A 24363-nucleotide genomic window follows, 5' to 3' on the forward strand; every position below is an offset into this window, starting at 1 on the left:
TCACGTCCTTTTGATTTCTTACAGGTTAGGTTGTCGTTGTTGCCCACAACACACGCTTTCTGCTAATGAATGACGTCATTGACACATTTGAAAGGCTTTTTAGAACAAATAAGTGACTCAAAAAAATAATACTCAGCGGTTTGTATTTTCTCTGCCCCCTCTTTTGACTGCAACATTCGATTTTCTGGGCAAAAAATTATATCCCGAGAAAAGTGGATTTGTGAAAAGAAGTGAAGTGAAAAGAGGGATACAGCTCCATAGGCCTCCATTCATTCTATTATTCGTGAGCGCCCTCGTGTGGAACCAGAAAAGGAACTGCAACCAGTTCAGAAAACGGAAGTTTCCCGAGAGTGGCGGTTCTCCCCTTATTAGACATTTCTCTGCTAGCACTTCGGAGAACTCCAACCCGTGCATGACTGAAGAGAGACTTCACAGAAGTAGGCCGGCCAATGATCCGTCGTTCACCCTCAACCAATAACCACGTGAAATTGTAGGGGCAGACTGCCAGAAGCCAATCCAACCTCGCAGCCCAAGCACGTGATCAATGTTTTTCTGTTTTTACTTCACGGGAAGCATTCTTACCGCAATGACCTAGCTAGCTAGCCCACAAACGTTTGACAGAAGCTGTGAGTTTGAATCGACTTTACCATATTTTGGTAAATGGATGCAATTAAACACATATACATTTTCTGGTATGTAACTTCATTAAAGTGTTCTTTTTTAAATATTAGTTACTCGCTTAAACCTGTTCTTGTGTCCCTAACTCGTGCGTAGGTAACGGATTGCTAACTGCTAAATACACATAAACTTGCCTTCTGTGTTCTGCTGTTGCCGCTTTGTAGCCCTCTATAAAGACTCCGGAAAGTATACTATAGTCAAACGACGTTAACAATCTTCACAGTCCTAAACACTAACATTAACGTTACTATAGCTATTTAGTCTCAACACCAGTTGTGTGTTAACGTTACCTCGCTGTTGTGTTACTCTCAGCTTGCTTGCTAGCTAGCATTACAGCTTTAAGAAAATGTGTTATTTTAAGTCGTACAGAAATGCTGTGCATCTGAATTATTTTAGTATGTATTTAATGTTTTATGTAAACCGACAGAGCGCAGGTGCCGTTCAGTCATTATCTTAATCCCGCCTTCAAAGTTTGTAGACTGAACGGTTAACGGTTAACTTGGTTAAGATTTTCTACAAGGTTGACAGGTGCTGTCGGTTATGTAACGTAAAGTCAGGCAACGCCTAATTATCATTAGCACAACGTCATTCTTTCATGAGAGAGAGCAAGAGTTGAATGTAACGTATGATGCTGATCTGTAAATGTGTTTTCTGTTTCTTCCAGATGTTTGGTTTAGTTGAAATGACACAATGATGTTCGTGGTTACAAGAACACCACAGCCTGTACTGCCCACAAAAGATCATGAGACATGACCGTTAGATGGGTTCTGGATACCTGTGTGTTTTCTCTAAACAGGGCTGTCCACTTGGGGCATACACAAGGCCAGAGGCCCCTGACCATTGTAATTTCCGCTGCTCTAAACCCATTTCACAAGCCTCATGCAAAATGCCACTTTGGCCACAGAGCTAGCCGTCTAAGCTGGATGCACACTCCGATCCTGAAAAGCCGAGTATGCAAGGGATGGTTGTGCAAAGCTAGCTCTCTCAGACAGAGACTTGGTCTGTACCCCTGCATCACCCACTTCAGCACGTCCAGATTCAGCGGATCCGCCGATCTGAGTCACCGCATGTCACGCCTAAGGACCACTTTGGAGTCAGTCTCAAAAGCAGTGAGCGGGACCCAGTCGGACCTCCTTGCCAAGATAGCACGGCGCAAACCCGCCCAAGAGGGTAAGGATGTCCGGTCCAGTCAAGAGGCACCGGTGGAAGAGAAGGGGAGCGTAGCATCCACCGCTGCCGCCTCTGTCCCCCCAGCCTCCGCCGCGCTGCCCCCTCAACCGGCTGTCACAGTTGCTGCTGCAGTTGACCACGAAGTGGAGGAAAAGAGGCCAAAGCCTCCAGGAGATTCAACCGCTCAAGCTAAAACAAATCAAAGGCCTCCTCCTCGCAATGCAGACATCAGCTCCAAGAGCAAGGTTGCCCCTAAACCAGCCACTCCACTTTTTCATCCTGGAACTTTTGCAGTCAATTTGGACGATACCTACAACTATGTAGCCCATCATATCAACGCATACTTTGGTAGCGCCACGAAGGGAGCAACAGACACTGAAGAAAAGCAGCTTCAACTTGGAGATGGCATTAGCCAACCTACTACTGAGGAGCCAGACCAAAACAAGGACCACACAGCATCACCTCTATCTCCCAGCCAAACCAGTCTCGCCTCTCCAAGCACCCCTCCCTCTCCAAGCACCCCTCCCTCGCCAAAGAAGGGTCTGAGCCACTACCTGTCCTATTCGGCACCTTCGGTTCAAGCCTTTGTGGGGAATTACATTGCCCCCCTTGTTCCTAAGTTTCGCACAGAGGCAAAAGCCGTTGAAGCTGAGAAGGACGTTGCCCCTAAAGTAGATGTTGTTAAAGAGAAGAAAATGGTTGAGAACAAGGAACAGAAGGCTGCTGAAGAAAAGGCCAAAAGGCTTCTCTTGCAGAGAGAGAGGGTAAGTGATCTAAACATGCCATTCACCAGGTCATTATGGTTGAGATGGAATAGATTTGGTCTAGCTCAACATGATGGTACAAACTGTTAAGTGTAGAAGTGTTAGACAGCAGTGTGTATTTAAATTTGCCAACCAAGTGCTTTCACAGAATCACAATAATTCAGAACAAGACACTGTAGAGTTTCTCAGTAACATATCCCTTGGACTTAAAGGAAGGCCAAATCTATGGAGGTAACATGCCATAGATGGCTTGCCAGCAAGAGTTATATGATCCGCATGTGGCGTTGGGTCATATGTTTGTGGACTGGTTCATTTAATCTCACTTTAAAAATAAACCATGGGCATCATGGCTATGTCTTGGAATATATTTAGAGTGACTCCTTTTCTTTCTTTCAGACAAGATAGATTTTTTACATGAAAATGACTCATTTTCTTAGAAGTCCATGAACAAAACTATTGATTACTAGAAATGTTCTTATTTTAGTATTTTTAATAGACTAACATGTTGAGTGAGTGCTCTCTGTTTATAAATATGCGGCTCATGCACACAGACCCCATCTCAATGAGATGAGGTCTGGTGTTAGCCAGGCTACTATTTTGATGGAATTCACATAACAATCTTATTCATGAGCCTATGATTAATGTAATAAGCCCTAACAGTATAGCCCATACCTGTCCACATTTAGCTTTCCAAAAACGGGAGATTTTCCGGGGGGGGGGGGGGGGTGGATGATCAGTGTTTATACCGGATCTGTGTTTACATATTTAATACGTTTCATACACGTGTTTCAACACTGCATTTCGGTCGTTGCTTTTACCTTACCATTACCTTACGCATGCCAGTTATGTATCCACCAGCTGCCTGCCTGCAGCCTACTTCTAAAACTCCAAAGCTGTTAGATTTGGTTCCGAGGGCTCAAGTTCAGTGTATCAACAACACTCAATAACAGTTTATGTGATGTGTTAATCAATTAAATTCCCAACAATTTCACAACAGCTAGTTCTGGAGTAGGCCATTCAACTAGCCCGCTTGCTTACGACGAGACTCGGGCTGCGCAGTCGGCACCCGCTTCCTTATTTGGGTTTTGGGTTGCCAGGTTTTAGTCTATGACAAAACGGTTGAAATTGATGAGATGACCTTGAAATATGGGAGAAACCCGGGAAAAACGGGAGTGTTGACAGGTATGGTATAGCCGGTCTTTATTTTCAGTTGTCTTGACGAGAAGTATTTACAAACTGTACCTGTTATTCTCAGACCAAAACAACATGTGAACTCTTTGTCCTTCTCTGTGTTGCCTCTAAATACTGATATGACATTGGCCTACATTTCCCAGAGTCACATGAGGTTATATCTCTAATTAGGCTGTGTAAGCAAACATGAGGCCGCTTGTTTCCCTAGTTCCCCTGTACTAGTTCTATATGTCCCACATTAACTGGGTTGTGTATACCTCTTACAGATCATTGCCAGGGTGAGCGTGGACAATCGGACCAGAGCACTAGTTCGGGCTTTGCACCGAGCGACCGATGTACGAATCTACATCAGCCGGGTGGAGGACCTCAACTACCACCTGATGGAGTTTCCAGAGACCAGAGTAGTGGCAGTTAAGGTAGCACGCTAGCACGCTAGCTCGAATGCTACATGAGTACACGTGAAACCTGCCATGTCAGGCCTATGAATGACCCCAGACAGTAGCACCACACCGTGATGTGTTATGTCAAACTTGTCACACTGGTCATTCTCTCCGGAAAGACCATTTTATCAGGAAACGTGACCGTGGAACACATTGCTTGGCACTATTGTTAAACTTGGCCAGTGTTGTAAAGCATTGTTGTGCTGGGAAGAGTGGGACTGCGTGCTAATGTTCTATTTATACTGGTGTGGTGTGACTGTCAGATGCCTTCTCAAATGTCAGTGTTGCCGTGGGAACAGAAGTGACAAGGCCCTTATCTGCATGGCTGCACTGTTGAGTGGCCTTTGTTCTCTTTCAAGTGACATTGCTGCTTTTGACCTTGAATTTCTAATCATTTTCTCCTGTAATTTAATATAAAAAAGGAGTGTAGAGTAGTTTGATTATTCTAGTGGTGAACTGAAGAAATGCAGGTTTCCACTTGCGCATATCAATGCACTGAAAGACTCGTGGGTGTGGGTGATGGAGGGGGAATATGCTTCATTACAGTCTTACAGACTTGGTATTTTCATGGTATTTTTCTTTCCACTGGAAATCCCAGAAAGCATTTTTTCATGTAGAATGAGCTGAGGTCATTCAAATCCCTACTGTCAATATGTTTCTCTTGTGCCGGGCTTTGTAGGGCTCTTAACCCTTAGAACCCGATTGACGCAAAGTGCGTCAAAAAACACACCCTTTCTTCTCTGTTACATTGCTCCGCGACTGTTCATCGCAACGAGATAAAACCTTTATTGCATGACGGAGAAGAAGTGGGGCTTTCCAAAGAGACTACGCACTTGTCTGTACGATCAAGTATGAAAATTAAAAAAAATCATGAAATTAAATCAAATTGCATCATATTTACAGTCTATACTTCTCTGCGTTCACCTGCGCACCCATTACTCTCGTTTGAATTACTCGCGAACCCGTGATCGCATAGATATGGCAAGCATATCAGATGAAAGAGGAGAAACAGGGCTATCCATTGGTACCATGGATATCGTTATTACTCTCGGAGTAATTACTCGCGGACCCGTGATCGGATATATATGCCACGCATGTTAGATGAAAGAGGAGACACAGAGCTATCATTTGATACCAAATACATCCTTCTGGGTTATAAAACAGACGAAGTGACAGCAAAATAATAACTTCATATAGCTGGACTTACCCCACGTTTTTGTCTGTTTTTGTGGCAAAGCAGGATTATAATCCAACGCTATCGTGTGTTTCTCTATGGCAAAATATGTTCATAATCCGGTTTTGAGATCCTAGCAAATTCCTGCATGGCATCCAATTCAAGGCTCACATTGCATCCCAATTTGTTCAACAAAGAAACACCTTTTTTGCCTTTACTTTGTTAATGGCAATGCAGTAAAAAGTTGAGAAGAATCATGAGTGCATACACCATAGTCACACATGCTAACAGGCAAACTTGGGTCAAGTCAGGTCAGATCAGTTCGTGTCACAATATATGGAGCACAGAATAGTCATTTTTCATCGCTAAATAAAAAATGGCATTTATTTCCGTAAATCACACACCACATATTTCTGTGAATTGCTCAGCCCCAGAGTATCCCTCCAACATGGCAATTATATTGCCCGTTTCAGGACAGTCAGCCCTACACACACATGAAATGCATGTAGAGCTGTGAGCTTGCTGTGGTGAGATACAGGTCAAAATATAAGAATTTTTATAATATGATTTTTATATTTTAATTCAATGCTAGTACTAATACATGAAATGATGGCAGATCTGGATAGCCTAGACTCTGCTGAAAAAAACAATATATAATATGTGTGTGGGCACTTACAATGACCAGAATAAATCCTTATGAATAAAGGTAGTGAAAATGCCCTAAAAACAGCTTAGGGTTCTAAGGGTTAAGATGTAATGTCTCTTTAAGAAACCAGGTCTCGCTTATCTCAGGTGCATGCATATGTTTCATCAGCCCTCTGTACATTTAGCCTTTGGCTTTAGAGATAACATGGCTTAAACATGTCACACTATCCTGAATAGTGCAATAGGCATCTAGCCTACATCACATATATCATCAGTAAATGATGCAGTATCCTATGCATAGGGGAGAGTACACCGTAGGCCAACCCATAATGGCAGAGGTGGGCAGAATATTTTGTTGAAGTGTATTCTGAACTTGAAAAGTGTAAGATGACCTAATCATACCGTTTGTTGTTCTGATTCTACCTTCTTGATTCTACATTCTCTACATTCTGATTCTACCTTCTTGGTTGGTGTCCAGTATATAATTTGTGCCCATTGGTGTGAGAGCTGAAAGTGTTGATGGTGCTGTAATTTCAGGAGAAGGCCATCCCGTGCTTGCTCCGCCTCCGTCAGGCCACTGACCCCGCCCTGCAGGCCTCCGTCAGGCAGGCCCTGGCATTGGTCGGCTACATTGACCCGGTTAAGGGGCGGGGCATACGCGTGCTGTCCATCGATGGAGGGGGCACAAGGTAGGCACACAGCACTGTGTGTTTTGTGTTTGGTGTAGACTCTCAGCAGTTGGAAATTGTAAAAGATTATGGCCTGTTCTACACATTCATTGTCTGTATCTGTGTGTGTGTGTGTGTGTGTGTCTAACTACCCCAGGGGGCTCATTGCCCTGCAGACGTTACTCAGACTGGAAGCCCTCACAGGGAAACCCATTTACCAGCTGTTTGATTACATCTGTGGTGTCAGCACAGGTATGTTGCACATATGTGTTACACACACACACACACACACACACACATGCTGGAAAAGAACTCTCCACTGACCTTAGATGAGTCCTCCTCCCAGTGCCCCATTTCAGGCCACTGTCACGTCAGCGCAGAGTGGAAACCCTAATCTCTAGTCCTGTGCACCCTAATCTCTAGTCCTGTGCACCCTAATCTCTAGACCTGTGCACCCTAATCTCTAGTCCTGTGCATGCTGTCACGTCAGCGCAGAGTGGAAACCCTAATCTCTAGTCCTGTGCACCCTAATCTCTAGACCTGTGCACCCTAATCTCTAGTCCTGTGCATGCTGTCACGTCAGCGCAGAGTGGAAACCCTAATCTCTAGTCCTGTGCACCCTAATCTCTAGACCTGTGCACCCTAATCTCTAGTCCTGTGCATGCTGTCACGTCAGCGCAGAGTGGAAACCCTAATCTCTAGTCCTGTGCACCCTAATCTCTAGTCCTGTGCACGCTGTCACGTCAGCGCAGAGTGGAAACCCTAATCTCTAGTCCTGTGCACGCTGTCACGTCAGCGCAGAGTGGAAACCCTAATCTCTAGTCCTGTGCACGCTGTCACGTCAGCGCAGAGTGGAAACCCTAATCTCTAGTCCTGTGCACGCTGTCACGTCAGCGCAGAGTGGAAACCCTAATCTCTAGTCCTGTGCACGCTGTCACGTCAGCGCTGAGTGGAAACCCTAATCTCTAGTCCTGTGCACGCTGTCACGTCAGCGCTGAGTGGAAACCCTAATCTCTAGTCCTGTGCACGCGGTCACGTCAGCGCAGAGTGGAAACCCTAATCTCTAGTCCTGTGCACGCTGTCACGTCAGCACTGAGTGGAAACCCTAATCTCTAGTCCTGTGCAAGCTGTCACGTCAGCGCAGAGTGGAAACCCTAATCTCTAGTCCTGTGCATGCTGTCACGTCAGCGCAGAGTGGAAACCCTAATCTCTAGTCCTATGCACGCTGTCAGGGCTGTCAGGGCTGTCAGGGCCGTGTGGCCATTTGGGTGCCAAAGCCACTAAAGCTTTTCCCGTTTACTTTTGGGTTTTTGTTTCATTAAATACGATGAGTGCTCAGTATTCCATGTTACACAGTCCTGATAGCAGAACACATTCATGGTTTGTTTATAAAAATGTAGATTTTGGAGATTTGGTCTACGTTTGTTTCTCCAGACTTTAATTAAAAGGCTCTACAAGTATATGTTTTAAATGCATCTTCTCAACTTACCTCTGTCTGAATCAGTTTAATCAGGAAATCATTTCAATTAAAAGTGATCAACTCCCCCATGATCTTTTGGCATTTGCGGCGCTGCTTTATTCCGCCACTGGGGGGCACTGTGTATTTTCTTATCACCACCTCTGCTTCAAGTGAACTGCAATTGCTTGTCAAAGATGGGATGAAAATGAGTGGTTGTCAGAATTGAAGATAGCTTCTGCTATTTTTCTGAAGCTATCATTTGGCCCTTGTATTGTACCAGTTGGCCTGCCCTTTTTCATAAGTCTGTAGTGCAGCCTTTGAGAGAACTGGACACTGTGCGTAATCTTCTTCGTGGTTGAGCATTGAGCGTACATCTGGGACACATCTGTCTGAGCGCTATCATCATGATGGCTACCTTTCTTTCTTTTTTATCATGCTGGCCATCCTCCTTTCTTTCTTTCTTTCTTTCTTTCTTTCTTTCTTTCTCCTTCACCCCCTCTCTCTCTCCCTCTCTCTCTCTCTTCCCCCCCCTCTCTCTCTTTCTCTCTCTCTCTCCCCCCTCTCTCTCCCTCCCTTCTCTTCTCTCTCTGCTGTGAGGGGTCCTGCCACCACCCTCTACATAACATGTAGATCTTTTGGGGATCTGATCTGGAAATGCAGCAGGACATGCCCCTCATAGACTTTGTAATTCCTTATAGCAGAACTACCTGGGGAAAGGGGGGGGGGAAGCAGATAATGGCGGCGAGTTAGTCGTCTGCTGCAATCTATTCAGGGGCAGGCGGCCGTGACATGTGAGGCAGTGGCAGCCTGTGATGGATGATTCATGTGTTGCCTTTATCCCTCTTGCCAATGAAAAACCCATTGGGGGAATTGCAATAGAATTAATGTCCTTGCAGTGTGTACATGAGACAATTATGGTCCCCATTGTTATTGCATCCTAAGCCTCGAGCTCTCATCCCTGCAGCCGACTGACCAGGTGGCAAATGGGGAAGCAGATTTGCCAGTGCTACTCTGTAAAGGTGATTTCTCAATAATTGTTTGTATTATTGTGTGTGTGTGTGTGTGTATCCGTGTGTGTATCCGTGTCCTTAGGTGCTATCCTGGGCTTTTTGCTGGCTGTGGTTCAGATGCCACTGAGCGAATGTGAGGAACTCTACAGGAAGCTGGGTTCTGATGTCTTCAAACAAAATGTCATAGTGGGAACGGGGAAGATGGTCTGGAGTCATGCGTTCTATGACAGTGAGATCTGGGAGAACATCCTCAAGTGAGTCAAGCTAGCCTTAGAACCCAGTAACTAAAAAGAACTCTTTTAGAACACCACATAACTAAATCAATAACAAGCCAGCCTTAGAACCCAGTAACTAAAAAGAACTCTTTTAGAACACCACATAACTAAATCAATAACAAGCCAGCCTTAGAACCCAGTAACTAAAAAGAACTCTTTTAGAACACTACATAACTAAATCAATAGCATAAGATTTAATCATGATCGTCTGAATCGCTTCTCTCACATGTGATCGTGCTGCCACTACTACATTGCATCCCCACTGTTCCTTTCACAGAGAAAAACTGGGTTTGGATCTCATGGTGGAAACGGCAAGGAGCCCTGACTGCCCAAAGGTGGGAATTGATTTATGAAGCTGAATTTGTGTTTGTAGTTAGTTTTTGTTTATCTTGCAGAACAAAGATTGTTGCTTTCATCTTAAGACACATCCTCGTGGTTGATAATTAGAAGGAGCCCTAAGCTCTCAGACGGAAGTGTGTGTGTGTGTGTGACCTGAGACTCTCAGTGATCAGTGTTGTGCTGTGTCCCTGCTCCAGTTGTCAGCAGTGAGCACTGTGGTTAATCGCGGGACCCCCCTGAAGGCGTATGTGTTCCGGAACTACAGCATGCCCCCAGGCGTCCGCTCCCACTACCGAGGGGGCTGCCAGTACAAGCTGTGGCAAGCTATCCGCGCCTCGTCCGCCGCGCCGGGCTACTTCCAGGAGTTTGGCCTGGGTGGAGATCTACATCAGGTAGGCACCTAATTGATCCTCACTGTAAAGAGTTTGGCCTGGGTGGCGATCTACATCAGGTAGGCACCTAATACTATTAAGTATCTATCTATCTATCTATCTATCTCTATCTATCTATCTATCTATCTATCTATCTATCTATCTAATCCTCACTGTAAAGCGGGAAGGGGAGGGAGAGAAGCTTTTTGAGTGATTAAACCTGAATGGTCAGCTTCGATGCATGCTGGGTAAATTATTTGTGTAGCCCCTTCCAGAGAACTTAATCTGTCTGCATGCAAACTGTCAGTTTTGTGGTATTTTCACAATGCTCAATGTTATTATTATTATTATTATTATTATTATTATTATTATTATTATTATTATTATTTTTATTTATGTTTTAAAATAAAACGCATGTGAATGGTTTATGATTTTGCATATCATATGGAAGTCCTTGAGAAATTGCTGATTCTCCACATGACGCGTGCTTTCGCTCTGAAGAGTCGTTATCACTGGAACATGACTAAACCCATCAGCAGGGTGGAAGTCATGGAGCCCAGGATTACTGTCCGCACGGTCAGGATGCTATCTTGCTGTTGAAGGGATGGAGGGGAACACTCAACATAATCCACCTTGCCTTAATTAACCAATAGGATGGAGCTTACCACTCCGATGCATTTTACAGATCAATAGAAGCTCACAGATTATTTACCGGCAGTGAAGTACAACGGCTCATTATGGAGAAATGGCAGCGACGGGAACATGTCTGAGTGCTTTTTGCAGGCGGATTTGATTGGTGCTCACCGCTGCGCCGCCTGAAATGCTTTGTTTGTTTGTATGTTTGTTTGTTTGCTTGTTTGTACTGCGCCACTGGACATTGAGGAACAGGAACCCTATATGTGCTATCACTCAGGCTTCCATGTAGGAGTCTTTACCCAGACATGCTTAATGATGTGTTAATTACCGGCTGCGCCCTCCTCCAGCGACTTGGAAGAGTGTGGCACTTCAAAGAGGGGATGCTGTATGCATGTGATGCTGTTTGCCGGTGCTTTTAATTGAGGAGCAGCATGCTTGTCTATACCGGAGTTCCTTCTAGAGGAATGAAAGAGAATGGTTGATGCTGAGATTCCCGGGTGGAGGGAGGATCATCTCCCAGAGGTCTCTGCTGCCTCTTTGTCAGTTCTTCCAGAGATGCATGAGAGATGCAAATGATTGACATATCGGGCTTGTGACATTTTGAACACAACAGAGTTGAGATGAAGTTTGTCACAAATGATGTCTTTTGAACAGAGAAGCATGCTGTGGTGAAATGGAGCTCTCACACAAAACATCTTCACAGTTAAATCCCTATTCAGCCAGTTTTCCAAATGGTGAAACAGTGACTGAACTTTGTGCAACTCTAGTGTTTATCCTGAATCTGTTGCTATAGCTCCTCAGATCCTATGATCTCACGTGAGGAGTTTCTCGTTTGTCCGTCGTCTCATTCACAAACAAGACACAAGGAGAGTGACACACAGACATCTTGGGAGAGCAGTTCCCAGGAATCCCTCTGGCCATCCTCCGGACCCCCGCCCCACGTGTCGTCTGTTCTGCCAGGCTGGACTCCCCCTCCCTGTCCTTCTCTTATTCAGGGTGTTCAGGCTGGCATGTCAGCCGGCTGTTGGGTGCCCCCCTCTTCCCACGCCACCTCGCCCAGGCGTTTAGCTCCACGGTGTACGCATCCATGAAAGACAGCGAGTTCCCTTTACAAGCAAAGGCTCCATGTCCTCAGCATCCAGTGTCCCTAAGGCTTTCTTCCCTGAAAAAATGGCACTGGTCCAGCCAAGCATAGCCATATCTTCGGCTCGATGATGTAAGGATTCTCTGTGGAGGGAGTCATCGTGGCCTTTTCCACCGTCGCCTACAGAGTGCGCCGCTTCCATCTAGTGCTCTATAAAGGCCCCTTTGTGTCCAGTGTAAAAAGCTTGTTTTCAACATCTGCGTCTAATAAATGCGAAGTTGAACCTATTCTGTTGAGTAAGTAAGGATGGGCCATGGTGCAGTGGAGTGACACTTTTTGAACAATCTCTTTCAACATCTTTTTTCACAGTAATTGTTCAGCGTCCCCTTGAAAAAGCCCACGTCCATTCAGTGGCTCACAAGTTGTGATTTAGAATTATAAATCGAGTCACTCGCCAGTGCCCATGCTGAATGACCAGCGGTTGGAGGAAGTGAAGCACTGTGCTCCTGCCAGGGCCGCATGGAGAAGCCGGGATTTCAATGGTTGCCATGGAGCCCTGCCAAGGCAACCCGAAGGAATCGGGACGTTACTGTGCCCTCGCTCTTGAGTGGCGAATGAATGATGTCAGGTTGTAGTGCACCGCCAGGCTTACTACTGCTCATCACACACATAATATGTGGTGGCAGCCTCTTATTACTTGAGCAGCAGTCTGAGTGCCAAATTACGAAAGCTGTTGTGTTGTTTATTATTGGACAGGTTATATGTACAAGTAGGTGTCCATCTTGGGTAGGGCTGGGATAAACGATTATTTTTTAAATGATTAATCTAGCGATTATTTTCTCGATGCATCGATTAATCTAATGATTAATTTTTTCAGTCCGATTCGATTTCGATTTGATTATCTCCCCATTAATTGACTAATAGCAACTTATACATGTTGATTTACATATCTGAATGAAAAAAACACAAATTCCTTAACATTGGAATATATGTTTATTGCTCTTAAGATTCCAAAATAAAGACTATACAAGTGCAAAGTAATGCATTCTTAGTCAGAGGTAGCATTCAGTTCAGTAGTGTATACTGTAGGTCTAATTGAGTCACTTTTTAAGACGACGTTTGTGAGGGAATCCTTGCAATTAACATTAACACAGTTAAAACGCTGCTGATGTGGGGATGCAATTCATAACGTAGTTAGTTCAAATAACGGTTCGTACTTCTTCTTGGGACAAGCACTTTTGAGTATTGGAAAACACTTTTCCATTTACATCTGGATTTTGCAAACATTCAGTGTCAGAGTCAATAAAATGAGCCCTGCATGAATAACGAAGTTGACAAACAGCTGTAAGCATGCTAAACTCAACATCCAAACAGTATTCTAACGTTAGCTTTGAGATGCTGCTTGATTGCATAACTTTGCTAAGGTCTCATCGTAGTACATTGAGGAGACCAAACTAAGTAGAGTTAACTTTAATGTAGCAGTTTTGAACAAATTTGCACAGCATGGTCACGATGCTAAGCAGATTTAATAGCAATTTAGCCTGCCGTGTTCTATGCAATGCTTCTATGTGGCAACAACAATCGTGAATATTTTGTTAAATGCACATGCAGAGGAGGGGCAGCGGGCTCTTACAAGAGAGAGTGGCCGGGGCAAGGAAAGGCTGCAAGCGTGAAAAGCACAGCTCAATGATTTCGTGGCCCCCAGCCACAGATTAGTCAACTTATGGGAAACACTGAAGGTGTAAAATTAAAGGCTAGGCAATCAAGGACATGGGTAGATAGATGGAGGAGAAATCAAAAATAATAAATAAAAAGTTCTATAGAGATGGTCAAAAGTTGGAGAAAGTCAGATATGTGTGTTGCTTGGACTGTTGCTTGGCAGCACTGGTGGCTGAAGTCTGAAGGAGAGCTGCATTTCCTGGCTTTCAACATGGTGTGAGCTAGCAAGACGGCCGGAAGGCTCTGGGATTGTGGGCTTCCTCCCTGATCCGAGTTGGGCGACACAGCCAAGAATGATTCACTGCTTTAATGTTGTGTGCTACAGCCCACCAGGGTGGCCAGAACACAGCCCGCCATTGCCTCTCCTGCCTGAGGGCAGTGTCTGTGGCTCTCAGGCAGATGGGACCCCCTTCCATTCTGTGGCCGGAATGGCAACTTGAACCTCATTACGAGCCTTTGGCAACCAGGGTCAAAGGTTATGAAGGAGAAGCCGTCGGGGTAATTCCATAATATGGCGTGGAGACCTCCGGTCATGACAAGGCGCGAGCCTGAGATGTCCATCATACTTAGGCATTTAGGAAGAAACCGCTTTGGGTTGATTGCTAGGAATGTGTTTAGGAGGCTCTGCTTCATCAGATCTGTGCTCTCGGAGGGAGCCACCTTGGCATCTCAGAATGTTAGCATTTTGGTTGATGAGGTTCAGTCAGATAGATAGATAGATAGATACTTTATTGATCCCCAGGGGAAATTCAAGTCTGGTTCTTAGGAAGCGGTTCAACCTTGTGTTTACAAATTCATGCCAAGCCAATTCAAGTTCCCAAACAATGGCTTTATTTTGTGCAGAAACATCCTATTATCGCTGTATTATATAAAGCTGATCCTGGGAATGGTCATTCCGCATTTTGTAAAGCATGGCAATAGGCGAACCTTTCCTTGCCAAGCTCAGTCCAAAGGCATGAAGAGAGAAGGGAAAGGTTGGGCACTAATTGCTAACGGAGGCTCAGTTTATACAGTTTGAGTCGGGCAGTGGCGCTGGTGTGGGTTTGAGAAGACCTCTGTCCTTTGTGCTGTAATTGGTCCTCCTCAAAACCCTTTTCCCCAGACCTCAAAGAGGCCTCTCTGTACACATGGTGTGGGGGGAGGGGGCCGATAGGGAGCGGGAGAGAGGGGTTGAAGAGGCGCTCTCCTCACTTCCAGGCTTGGCTGGCTATCAGGGTTTGCTGCCGATTATGTACCCTGAGCCATGAAATGGCTTTCATTAGTGACAACCAGCCACAGTGATGACATCTCACGCTTTTCCTTCTCTGTCAACGAAGCCACATTTTCGCCCCTTGAATCTTTTCAGGGTTGACTGGATTGCTAAATTTTCCTGGAGCATGCTCCTGCAAATATAGATGCATTGACTTTGTTCTATTGTCTATAGACTTTTTACTTTAAAACAAGTCTATTTTGAATTCTTATGAATTACCAGCGGAGACATCTCTAACCACACTAGTTTAAACACAAAGTCTTGAAGCGTGTAGGATGGATCATTGTGATCATAGCATATATCTTAATGACTGAAGCTTCCTGCTGGAGCCAGGTCCCACAGGTGTAGTGTGGAACAGCCTAATTAATTGAGATCTCGCTTTAGTGAGACCAGAGGAAATTAAAGAGGCTGATTATGGAACCATTGGTAAGTGCCTAAGGGGTAGGCCAAGGATCTGTCTATTTCAGCAATTAGTCCAAGCAGGAAGGTGGAGGATAAACACACTGGTTTTCTTTTACTGCCCTATTTTTTAATCACTAAATAGCAGTGGCTCTGACGCTATGTATCAAAGGCTCATACTTGCCTCAAGCTGTGGGGAGGGGTGGTGACAGTGTGCCTCAGTAGGGTTTGCTAACATGTCTTCAGGCATGCTGATCCGCAAGTGTACAGAGTTTTTGGCTGTGCAGCTCAACCATTTAAGTGAGAGTGGCATTAGGACTGCAAATCCTCTTGGAAGGAAACCACCTATGGCCTGCATCATGCTGAGAGTTTGATGGGCAGCTTAGGTTGGGGTTTGTGTGTGGCAAACACTTGTGCAGATTACCCTAAGTAGATCATTGTTTCAAAGTTGACCCTCACCCCCTAAACTCTGCCACCTCCATCCAAATGTGCCGTAGTCTTAGAAGATCAGCCCCTCCTGCAAAGGAAGTGGCTGCTGTCCAGTTATAGATCCCTTAAGGCAAGATACAAATGTGCCCAAAAAGAGAGCCAAGGGCCACATTGTTATGAGATGGCTCTATCAAAAAGTCATTGAGTAAACTCTCAGACACTCTGTCTTTCTTGTTTACTTGCATTCTTCATCTGTGTGTCTCTCACAGAGGCGCGTTTGAATCTTGCAGCTGTTCAGAAATGACCTCCTCAAATGAGCAATTGATCTCAATGAACGTGCTGCTTGTAGACAAGCAGCCATTAAACATTAAGACTTTAGTCACGTCGAGTTTTTTCAAGCTCTCTCATTTGCCTCGTGTGCAGTTGTCTGAGGCTCTGAGTTTTTCTTAAAGAGCTGGGAAAGTCAGGTATAGGTGCTCTCCTGTCAACAAGCCACCTTTCTGCCTCCTCATGAAGAGGACATTGACTCTGCTGCCTGCATTTCCGTCAGGGTTTGGCTCTAAATTGGCCTTAAATAGCCCAAAGCTAAGGCCACAGAGTGACTGTTCAGGAGAGGGATGAGAGAAGCGCTGACTGCTTGTCATTCAGGCGGAGGAGGTCTCCTGAAGTCTCCTCCTCTCCCATGATTCCCCATTAGCTGGCGTACCAAGCCGCGGTCCATCTGGCGAATCACCGCCACCGCTACACGGCTCAGACGGGCAGGAGAGTCACAGAAGCACGGCGACACAGGCGTCACCTCACCAACCCGCTGCCTCCGGAGTGATGCTGCAGTCTCTGACTTTTCTGCAGGCTGGAGTCCTAATGACTGAGTGCTATGTCGGAGGCTTTCTGCACAAGACCGCTGTCTCCATTAAAATGATTGGGATCTGTGTTGAATAATTCACACAAAATGGAGAGCAATTGCTATGTCGCTTAAAAGAGCTCAGCACTCAACAAAATGTTTTTTATTTTGTCAGTAGCTGCATGCTTCTGTGTCTTATTAGAAAGAGAACTCCGTAAGAGGCTTAATTGAGATGGTGATTAGGATTAAATCTGAAATAAGTGGATAAATCTATTGTTGGATTATATTTATACAGTTGCACTTTTTCCTCCACCTTAGTAGTCATTGTGCAATACCATGTATCCATGACCACCACCTCCCAATGTCTGTGTAAAGGCAACAGGCAGGGAAAGTGGTGGTGTGGCTCTCTTATCTGGGCTGGGTCTCATCTCTGAGGATTTGGAAACCACATGCCCCATCTTTAGCCCAAGATGGGGATGAAATTGAGAGGCGGGCCTGTTCTTTAGAGCCAAATTCATTTGGGCTCCGATGCCATCGGGCGTGGGGGGGGGGGGCATTAATGTTATTGCCTCCCCTGCCCCATCGTTTTCAATTCTCCCTCATTTTTCCCCTCTCCACCCTTCCACCACCCCATGAGAGCCTTGAGGCGGAGACTCCATTTCTCAGGCCAGACGTTCCTCCAGCATGATGAGTCCCTGGCCGTCTGTGTGTGTGTGTGTGTGTGTGGCCTGCTGCGTGGAGACCTGCAGCTGAGCTCACCAGCCGCACATCGATCTGCGCATAGGGCCTCTCTCATTATACCTCAGCAATGCTTGAGCAGGGAGAGAAAAAGATGGGGCCAGGAACCCCTTAAGGCATCTCTCTGTCTGCTCGTCTCTCTCTCTCTCTCGCTCTGTCTCGCTCTCGCCCGTTCTTGCTCTCTTTTGTTTTCTAGCTTGTCTTCATCACCTTTTCTCCCCTCTATCTCTCGTATATGCCTTAATGCCGTCTGCATCTTCGCCCTGCCTCTGTAGCGGGGTGGTTGTCTTTGAGGTCGCTCTCATGGTGCCTCTGGAGCACTTCATGTCTAATGCGGCCTCACAGTGAAGTGTTGGTACACGAGCACAGCGCCACATTAGAGTTCCTTTCATCAGTGCTGGATTCACAGCAGAATAACACCACATCCCGCCGCTGTTGGGTTTTAGCATCCCGGCCGCTGTTGGGTTTTAGCATCCCGGCCGCTGTTGGGTTTTAGCACTGTTTACTTCAGGGCACTGCTGAGGGCAAGACATGAAGCGTCAATGCAAAATCGAGCGTGAAGCGACGCGAGTATGCCATACAGGCGGCTCCTGGGACAGACTAAATAGAGTTAGCTTCTTCTGGAGACACCAGAATGTTTTGCTCAACCACAGTATTTTGAAATGTTGAGCAATTTTGTAAAAACAAAACTCATGTATTGCTAGTGACATTCCACCGCAGCTTGTTTATGGTCTCCAGCGGCTTCTCGGCCATATAAACTGCTGAGAGGGAAAGGCCTTTGCTGTACTCGGAGTTAAGCGTCGCTTCCTTCCTTCCTTTCTCTGAGCAGGATGGAGGGCTGCTGATCAACAACCCCACCGCCCTGGCCATCCATGAGTGCAGATGCCTCTGGCCCAAGACCCCGCTGCAGTGCGTCGTCTCCCTGGGCACCGGGCGCTTCGAGACGGTGGGCAAGAACAACGCCACCCAAACCAGCCTCAAGACCAAGCTCACCAACATCATCAGCAGCGCCACCGACACTGAAGGTGGGTGAGCAGAAACAACACCGGGCTAGAGACGTCCTTGCACCGCAGCTGAAAAACAGCCGAGTAAAGTTTGACCCAGTTGTGTGCGTGTTTGTGTCTATGTGTCTGTGTGTGTGCCTTCGGCTCGGACTTCCTGAGTTTGGGATTAAACTGCTCCCCCGCTGCGTAATCACAGGAGTTATTTATAAATCGCAGCTTAACACCCGGATTTGGCCTCCCTCTTTCTCTCTCCATCTCTGCAGAAGTCCCCCTCTGTCTCTGTCTCTCTCTCTCTCTCTCTCTCTCTCTCTCTCTCTCTCTCTCTCTCTCTCTCTCTCTCTCTCTCTCTCTCTCTCTCTCTCTCTCTCTCTCTCTCTCTGAGACCACACAGCAGATTGCAGAGGCTCCCACACATATCCATCTCTCAGTTGAGGGCCGATGTGGAGGAAGGTTGCGTCTCTCCTGTCTCTGTGTAGCAACACCCATAGACCCAGCTCACAGAGCCCACAGACCCAGCTCACAGAGCCCACAGAGCCCACGACCAGCTCACAGAGCCCACAGACCCAGCTCATAGACCCAGCCCACAGCCTCTCGCGTGTACACTCCTCACATCCCTGACTCTTGATTTGTAGCAGAGCTCAGTCACGACACGTTGATTTAAGATGTTCGCATGGAACTAATCCGTGTATGTTTCAAGATAAAAAGGCTATAAGGCAGGTTGTAATCAAGGAGCAATTACTGGACATACGATGCAGCAAGCGTCGCTGGCTCGGGGCTCTTTAGCAAGTGAAGTGGATTTCTTGCTGTCGAGGGTCATTTAGTGCGTGATTAGGCAGAAGATTTCCCGAGGAGGCAGCGTGGTCACCGCTCTGCCACGGATGACCGTGCCGTGATTGGATCGGTGACCCTAGATGTAAGGGGAGAGCAGGTGAGGGGCCTGGGCCTGCTGGTGGCCGGTCTCAGTTCATGGGCCACAAACAGCAGCACCTCTGGCCCTGCTGAAACGCCAGGCCTGTCTGTCTGTGTGTGTGCTGCTCAGACGCCACTTCATGCAGCGCTGGAGACACTCCGTGCTCTCTGTGTGGTCTGAAATATCACGTGTGTGTGTGTGTCTGTGTGTGTGTGTGTGTGTGTGTGTGTGTCTCTTCACTTGAATGCTTGATTGAAAAAAAAAATGACCCAAAAAGAAAACACACAAGCATTTAGGTCTTTGGATTTTCAATTTGTTTTCAATTTGATACCATTAAAATGTACTTGTCAAAGTGTTTATGTAATTTGCTTAATTATACTGCGAGGAGATTTAGTTTGATTATAGCTGAATAGTTTAACGCCGAGGGCTGAGTGTTAAAAGCACTCTGGAAATGTCACTAATTTGTGTGATTTGTTTATTTGCTATGTATGTGCCTGTGGTGCAGTATAACTGCTTTTGCCTGTTGCTCTGAAAATGTAGCAGTTAGCTAAATGGAGAAACGCAGCATGAACGCCTGTGTTTGGACAGCTGGGCTAGATGGGCTTATCTGAGTAAATCATCAGTAAAGTTTTAAACAGCTTGAAGCTTGTGAACCCCACATGGTTTCCCACAACCTCTGCTGTCTCTCTCGTCCTAGAGGTGCACACCATGCTAACCCTCTGCTGTCTCTCTCGTCCCAGAGGTGCACACCATGCTAACCCAGAGGTGCACACCATGCTAACCCTCTGCTGTCTCTCTCGTCCCAGAGGTGCACACCATGCTAACCCAGAGGTGCACACCATGCTAACCCAGAGGTGCACACCATGCTAACCCTCTGCTGTCTCTCTCGTCCCAGAGGTGCACACCATGCTAACCCAGAGGTGCACACCATGCTAACCCAGAGGTGCACACCATGCTAACCCAGAGGTGCACACCATGCTAACCCAGAGGTGCACACCATGCTAACCCTCTGCTGTCTCTCTCGTCCCAGAGGTGCACACCATGCTGGACGAGCTGCTTCCGGCCAACACCTACTTCCGCTTCAACCCGCACATGCCCGAGGAGATCAGCCTGGACGAGAGCCGGCAGGAGAAGCTGAGCCTGCTGCAAGCCGAGGGCCTGCGCTACCTGGAGCGCAACGAGGAGAAGCTCTGCAAGGCCGCCCGCTTCCTCACGCGGGACAAGAGTCCCGCGCAGCGCCTCGCCGACTGGGCCAAGCTCAAGGTGGACATGTACGACCACGTGCCCTTCTCTAGACTCTAGAACCTTCTCTGGATTGTTTTACCCCACCTCAACCACCACCTCCAGCCATAATAGCCCCTCACTGAGCATGATCACACACACACTACACAGTCCCCATAGTCTAAGCTGAAATCTAGCATTAATAGGATGTAACGCATGCCATCTTTATGTTGGCTACACTGCACTGAGCTAAAGATGGGTCTCCCGGACCCACTACAAAGACTCTTAGCGGTGCAGTGCAAAGCTATCTTTACCTTAGCAGGTAGTGTATTTATGTGTTCATTATTTCAACTCGAGCGAGTTGCTAGCTAATTGAACCTGAGCAGCTGTGGCGTCCTCATTACAGTGTCCGAGTACTACGATCCCACTTGGGGGGGGGGGGGGGTTTGCTGCAGATATGGATGGACTTGAATTTCAAAGGCAGCTGCAGAGGAGGATGCTGCTGCAGCAGCTTTACTGGCTGCACATGTTCCACTGAGGTGCTCCTTGAACTGCACATAGATGTGGTGTTAACAACTGAACTGTATCGAGGTGCTGTCAAGAGAAGTGCCAAGTAAGCACTTATTTTTTTAAAGCATTCTTATTTGAAGTACATAACCACAACCACTATCACCTCGGCCCATATTTATTCATCGTTTGATTTTAGAGTGGGAGAATAGGACTAGCTGCAGATGCTTGTTTTAGATGATGATGCGTCAAATATTTACTTGAACACTGTCAGTTTTATCGACACGATTTAAAGTTAAAGGAAGGTCGTCAGGAGGACATGATTTTACTTGATTGCGTCTGAGGATGCATGTAATGTGTGGACTTGACGTCTCCTAAATCCTTGGGCTCAACCAAAGATGATGGAATGCTGTGCTTACAGTTCACTCATTTCAACGTGATTAATTCCACTTTATGTTTGCTAAATAAATTAATGATCTGATACAATACACTGTCAAAGTGGAAGAGATTTAACCGCTCAAACAATTTTCACATGCAATATGTGCATGCGTTTCTTTTAGCAGAAGAAATAGAAGTGTAGGTGGCATGCCGTGATAAGAGCTCGGAGTTGACCCATTGCTATATTTGCTTTATGTGGTTTTAGATTTGCGCAGTTCAGATAAGATTGAACAAGGATCGGCTATAACAGGGATTGCTGTGTCCACCCACAGTATTGGAGATTTCTATAGAGAGAAGGCATGATGCACTGACTCCATTATTAGTGTCCATCGTGTTCATTGACTGCAATAATCATAGAAATAATAGTTTCAAAACCAAGTTGTGATCATTTGCAGATATTTATTGTTAGTGCTTCTAGTAGTCTAGATTTCTGAATAGCAAAAGTTAGTGCTTTCCTGACTACATTTTTGGATGTTTTGGTTTTGGGTGCAATACATTTGAATAGAGAATTCACTGTAGATAAATCTTAGGGAACATTAAGCAAGCACTTTTATCCAGTGACACCTCTTGTGCCCAGATTCTCAACCTCACCCAGTCGTGAAGTGCGTCTTTGTGTGTCCACAAGCCTCTGAGCTTTGACTGGGGTATACGCTGCTACCTATTGGTTTTTGGTTTTAAGAACTGTCAGGGACTGTAGCTACTCAGACTTTCATGGAGAAAGAAAAAAGGAAAATGCTGCACAGAAGGTTGGTGTTTTAATAAGGAAGGACAAAGTTCTTATTCTGATGTGCTTCTAGTCATGTCTTGTTGGACTGAAAGCAATACGGTGGTGGTGATCATTAAAAGTTTGTTTTTAGTTTGCCAGCCAGATTGATTTTCCATGCCCTTCAACCTGCCATGTGAAGAGTGTATCCATTAAAATTTTACCTTTGATTCACTGCCTTTGATATCTGTTTTATTGCACCAGTAATTGCAACCCCCATTGTTCACATGTACATTATAGACCCTTTAAACAAAAACAAACAAACAAACAAAAACAATGCTTGAACGTTCTATTTGGTTCCCAATCGACTTCCTCTGCAACATATAACATATGGAATGTTAATACGGAAGTCTTGTGGGGCCAACTATGATGCTGATAATGGAACTCTCTTGCGGGGCCAACTATGATGCTGATAATGGAACTCTCTTGTGGGGCCAACTATGATGCTGATAATGGAACTCTCTTGTGGGGCCAACTATGATGCTGATAATGGAACTCTCTTGTGGGGCCAACTATGATGCTGATAATGGAACTCTCTTGAAAGGGTCCACTATGATGCTGATAATGGAACTCTCTTGAAAGGGTCCACTATGATGCTGATAATGGAACTCTCTTGTGGGGCCAACTATGATGCTGATAATGGAACTCTCTTGAAAGGGTCCACTATGATGCTGATAATGGAACTCTCTTGAAAGGGTCCACTATGATGCTGATAATGGAACTCTCTTGAAAGGGTCCACTATGATGCTGATAATGGAACTCTCTTGAAAGGGTCCACTATGATGCTGATAATGGAACTCTCTTGAAAGGGTCCACTATGATGCTGATAATGGAACTCTCTTGAAAGGGTCCACTATGATGCTGATAATGGAACTCTCTTGAAAGGGTCCACTATGATGCTGATAATGGAACTCTCTTGAAAGGGTCCACTATGATGCTGATAATGGAACTCTCTTGAAAGGGTCCACTATGATGCTGATAATGGAACTCTCTTGAAAGGGTCCACTATGATGCTGATAATGGAACTCTCTTGAAAGGGTCCACTATGATGCTGATAATGGAACTCTCTTGTGGGTCCACTATGATGCTGATAATGGAACTCTCTTGAAAGGGTCCAGATTTAACACCGTCAGCTATTGTTTTCCTGCTCACTTTATCAATTCTCATGTTTCAAAGCTGAATCCCAGCGGTCTGTTCCATCTCTGTCGGGTCCTTTACAAATGAGATTATATGGGGAGGGGGCACTTTTTAGAGGCTTTCACAGTGAGATTATATGGGGAGGGGACATTTTCTAGAGGCTTTCACAGTAAAAGGGAATCAAAGGGAAAGCTTTGCTGTTAGGACAAAAATGATTGCAAAGCTATTTCCTGCCCAGACTAAATAATGTTTGGATTATTTGACAGTGCTTAGACAGCACTTCATATTTTACCAGTGGAAATCATGACCTCACTGTGTGTGTGTTTTCTGTGTGTTGTGTGTGCGTGTCGGCATGTGACTGATAAATGAAATGTGAAGTCTCACTGCTTCACCGGAGGCAATGCTAGCTGTTTTATGACAGACGGCACACTCTGACAGATTTGGGAAATGCTGTCTGCATCCCAGAAGGCCACATTCTTTCGTTCTTAACACAGTGGCTCAGGGTTCTCTTTAAAGGAGACAACTGTAGACCAAAACAATGGAACTCTTTACCGTTGCCCTACAGGTGAGGAAGGATGAGTGAGAATGTTCACTCCTGTGTCACCCTGACGACCTCAGATAAACACTCCGGCGTAGACGCCCAGATGCTGACGCGAGGGGTCTGTATTGGCTTGATTCAGGTGAACTGATGTCACTCTATGAAAGCTCTGAAATGGGCAGTGAAACATTAGCATTCATAATAAGTAGCTATATAATACCATTCATGGGGAAACAATTTAGCTATTGCATATGCATCAGTAGTCAGTGTAATGTCAGAAAATGGTTGTTGCAGCACTAATAGTGTAGTATTAGTAGTGTGATGTGGTTGTGTTTTCAGAGCGTATGCTGTATGTGGAAAAGGGCCCATATTAGTGAGATTTAGAGTTTGCCAAAGGTACGGCAGCTGTGCATTTTTATGATGCAAACTGACACAAACTGTCATAATGATCTATAACTGCTGACTTGATGTCTTTGAAAGCACTCTTGCTGATTGGCTCTAAGTGCTGCCCTGGCAGTATTGCAGCAATGTTGCAGGGACTGTGTGTGTGTGTGTGTGTGTGTGTG

At 45.7% G+C, this 24363-nt stretch overlaps 1 protein-coding gene across 3 annotated transcripts; it reads left to right on the forward strand.

Annotated features, from left to right (window-relative positions):
* The first annotated feature begins 384 nt into the window (after positions 1-384).
* Positions 385-22292, forward strand: LOC121724531 (calcium-independent phospholipase A2-gamma-like). Of its 3 annotated transcripts, none has more exons than XM_042111164.1 (10): positions 388-692; positions 1343-2612; positions 4070-4219; positions 6600-6751; positions 6888-6982; positions 9282-9453; positions 9752-9809; positions 10011-10205; positions 18109-18304; positions 20224-22292. In XM_042111164.1, exons 2-10 carry the CDS (start codon positions 1428-1430, stop codon positions 20493-20495), a joined length of 2475 nt encoding a protein of 824 aa, XP_041967098.1. In that variant the 5' UTR covers positions 388-692; positions 1343-1427; the 3' UTR covers positions 20496-22292. The 3 variants fall into 3 exon arrangements, with proteins under 3 accessions (XP_041967100.1, XP_041967098.1, XP_041967099.1); XM_042111165.1 differs by having other exon boundaries at positions 388-656; XM_042111166.1 differs by lacking the exon at positions 18109-18304 and having other exon boundaries at positions 385-692; positions 20224-20477.
* Positions 22293-24363: the final 2071 nt, after the last annotated feature.

The sequence above is a fragment of the Alosa sapidissima genome, chromosome 11, assembly GCF_018492685.1.
Source record: "Alosa sapidissima isolate fAloSap1 chromosome 11, fAloSap1.pri, whole genome shotgun sequence".
In the NCBI taxonomy this organism is placed as follows: domain Eukaryota; kingdom Metazoa; phylum Chordata; class Actinopteri; order Clupeiformes; family Clupeidae; genus Alosa; species Alosa sapidissima.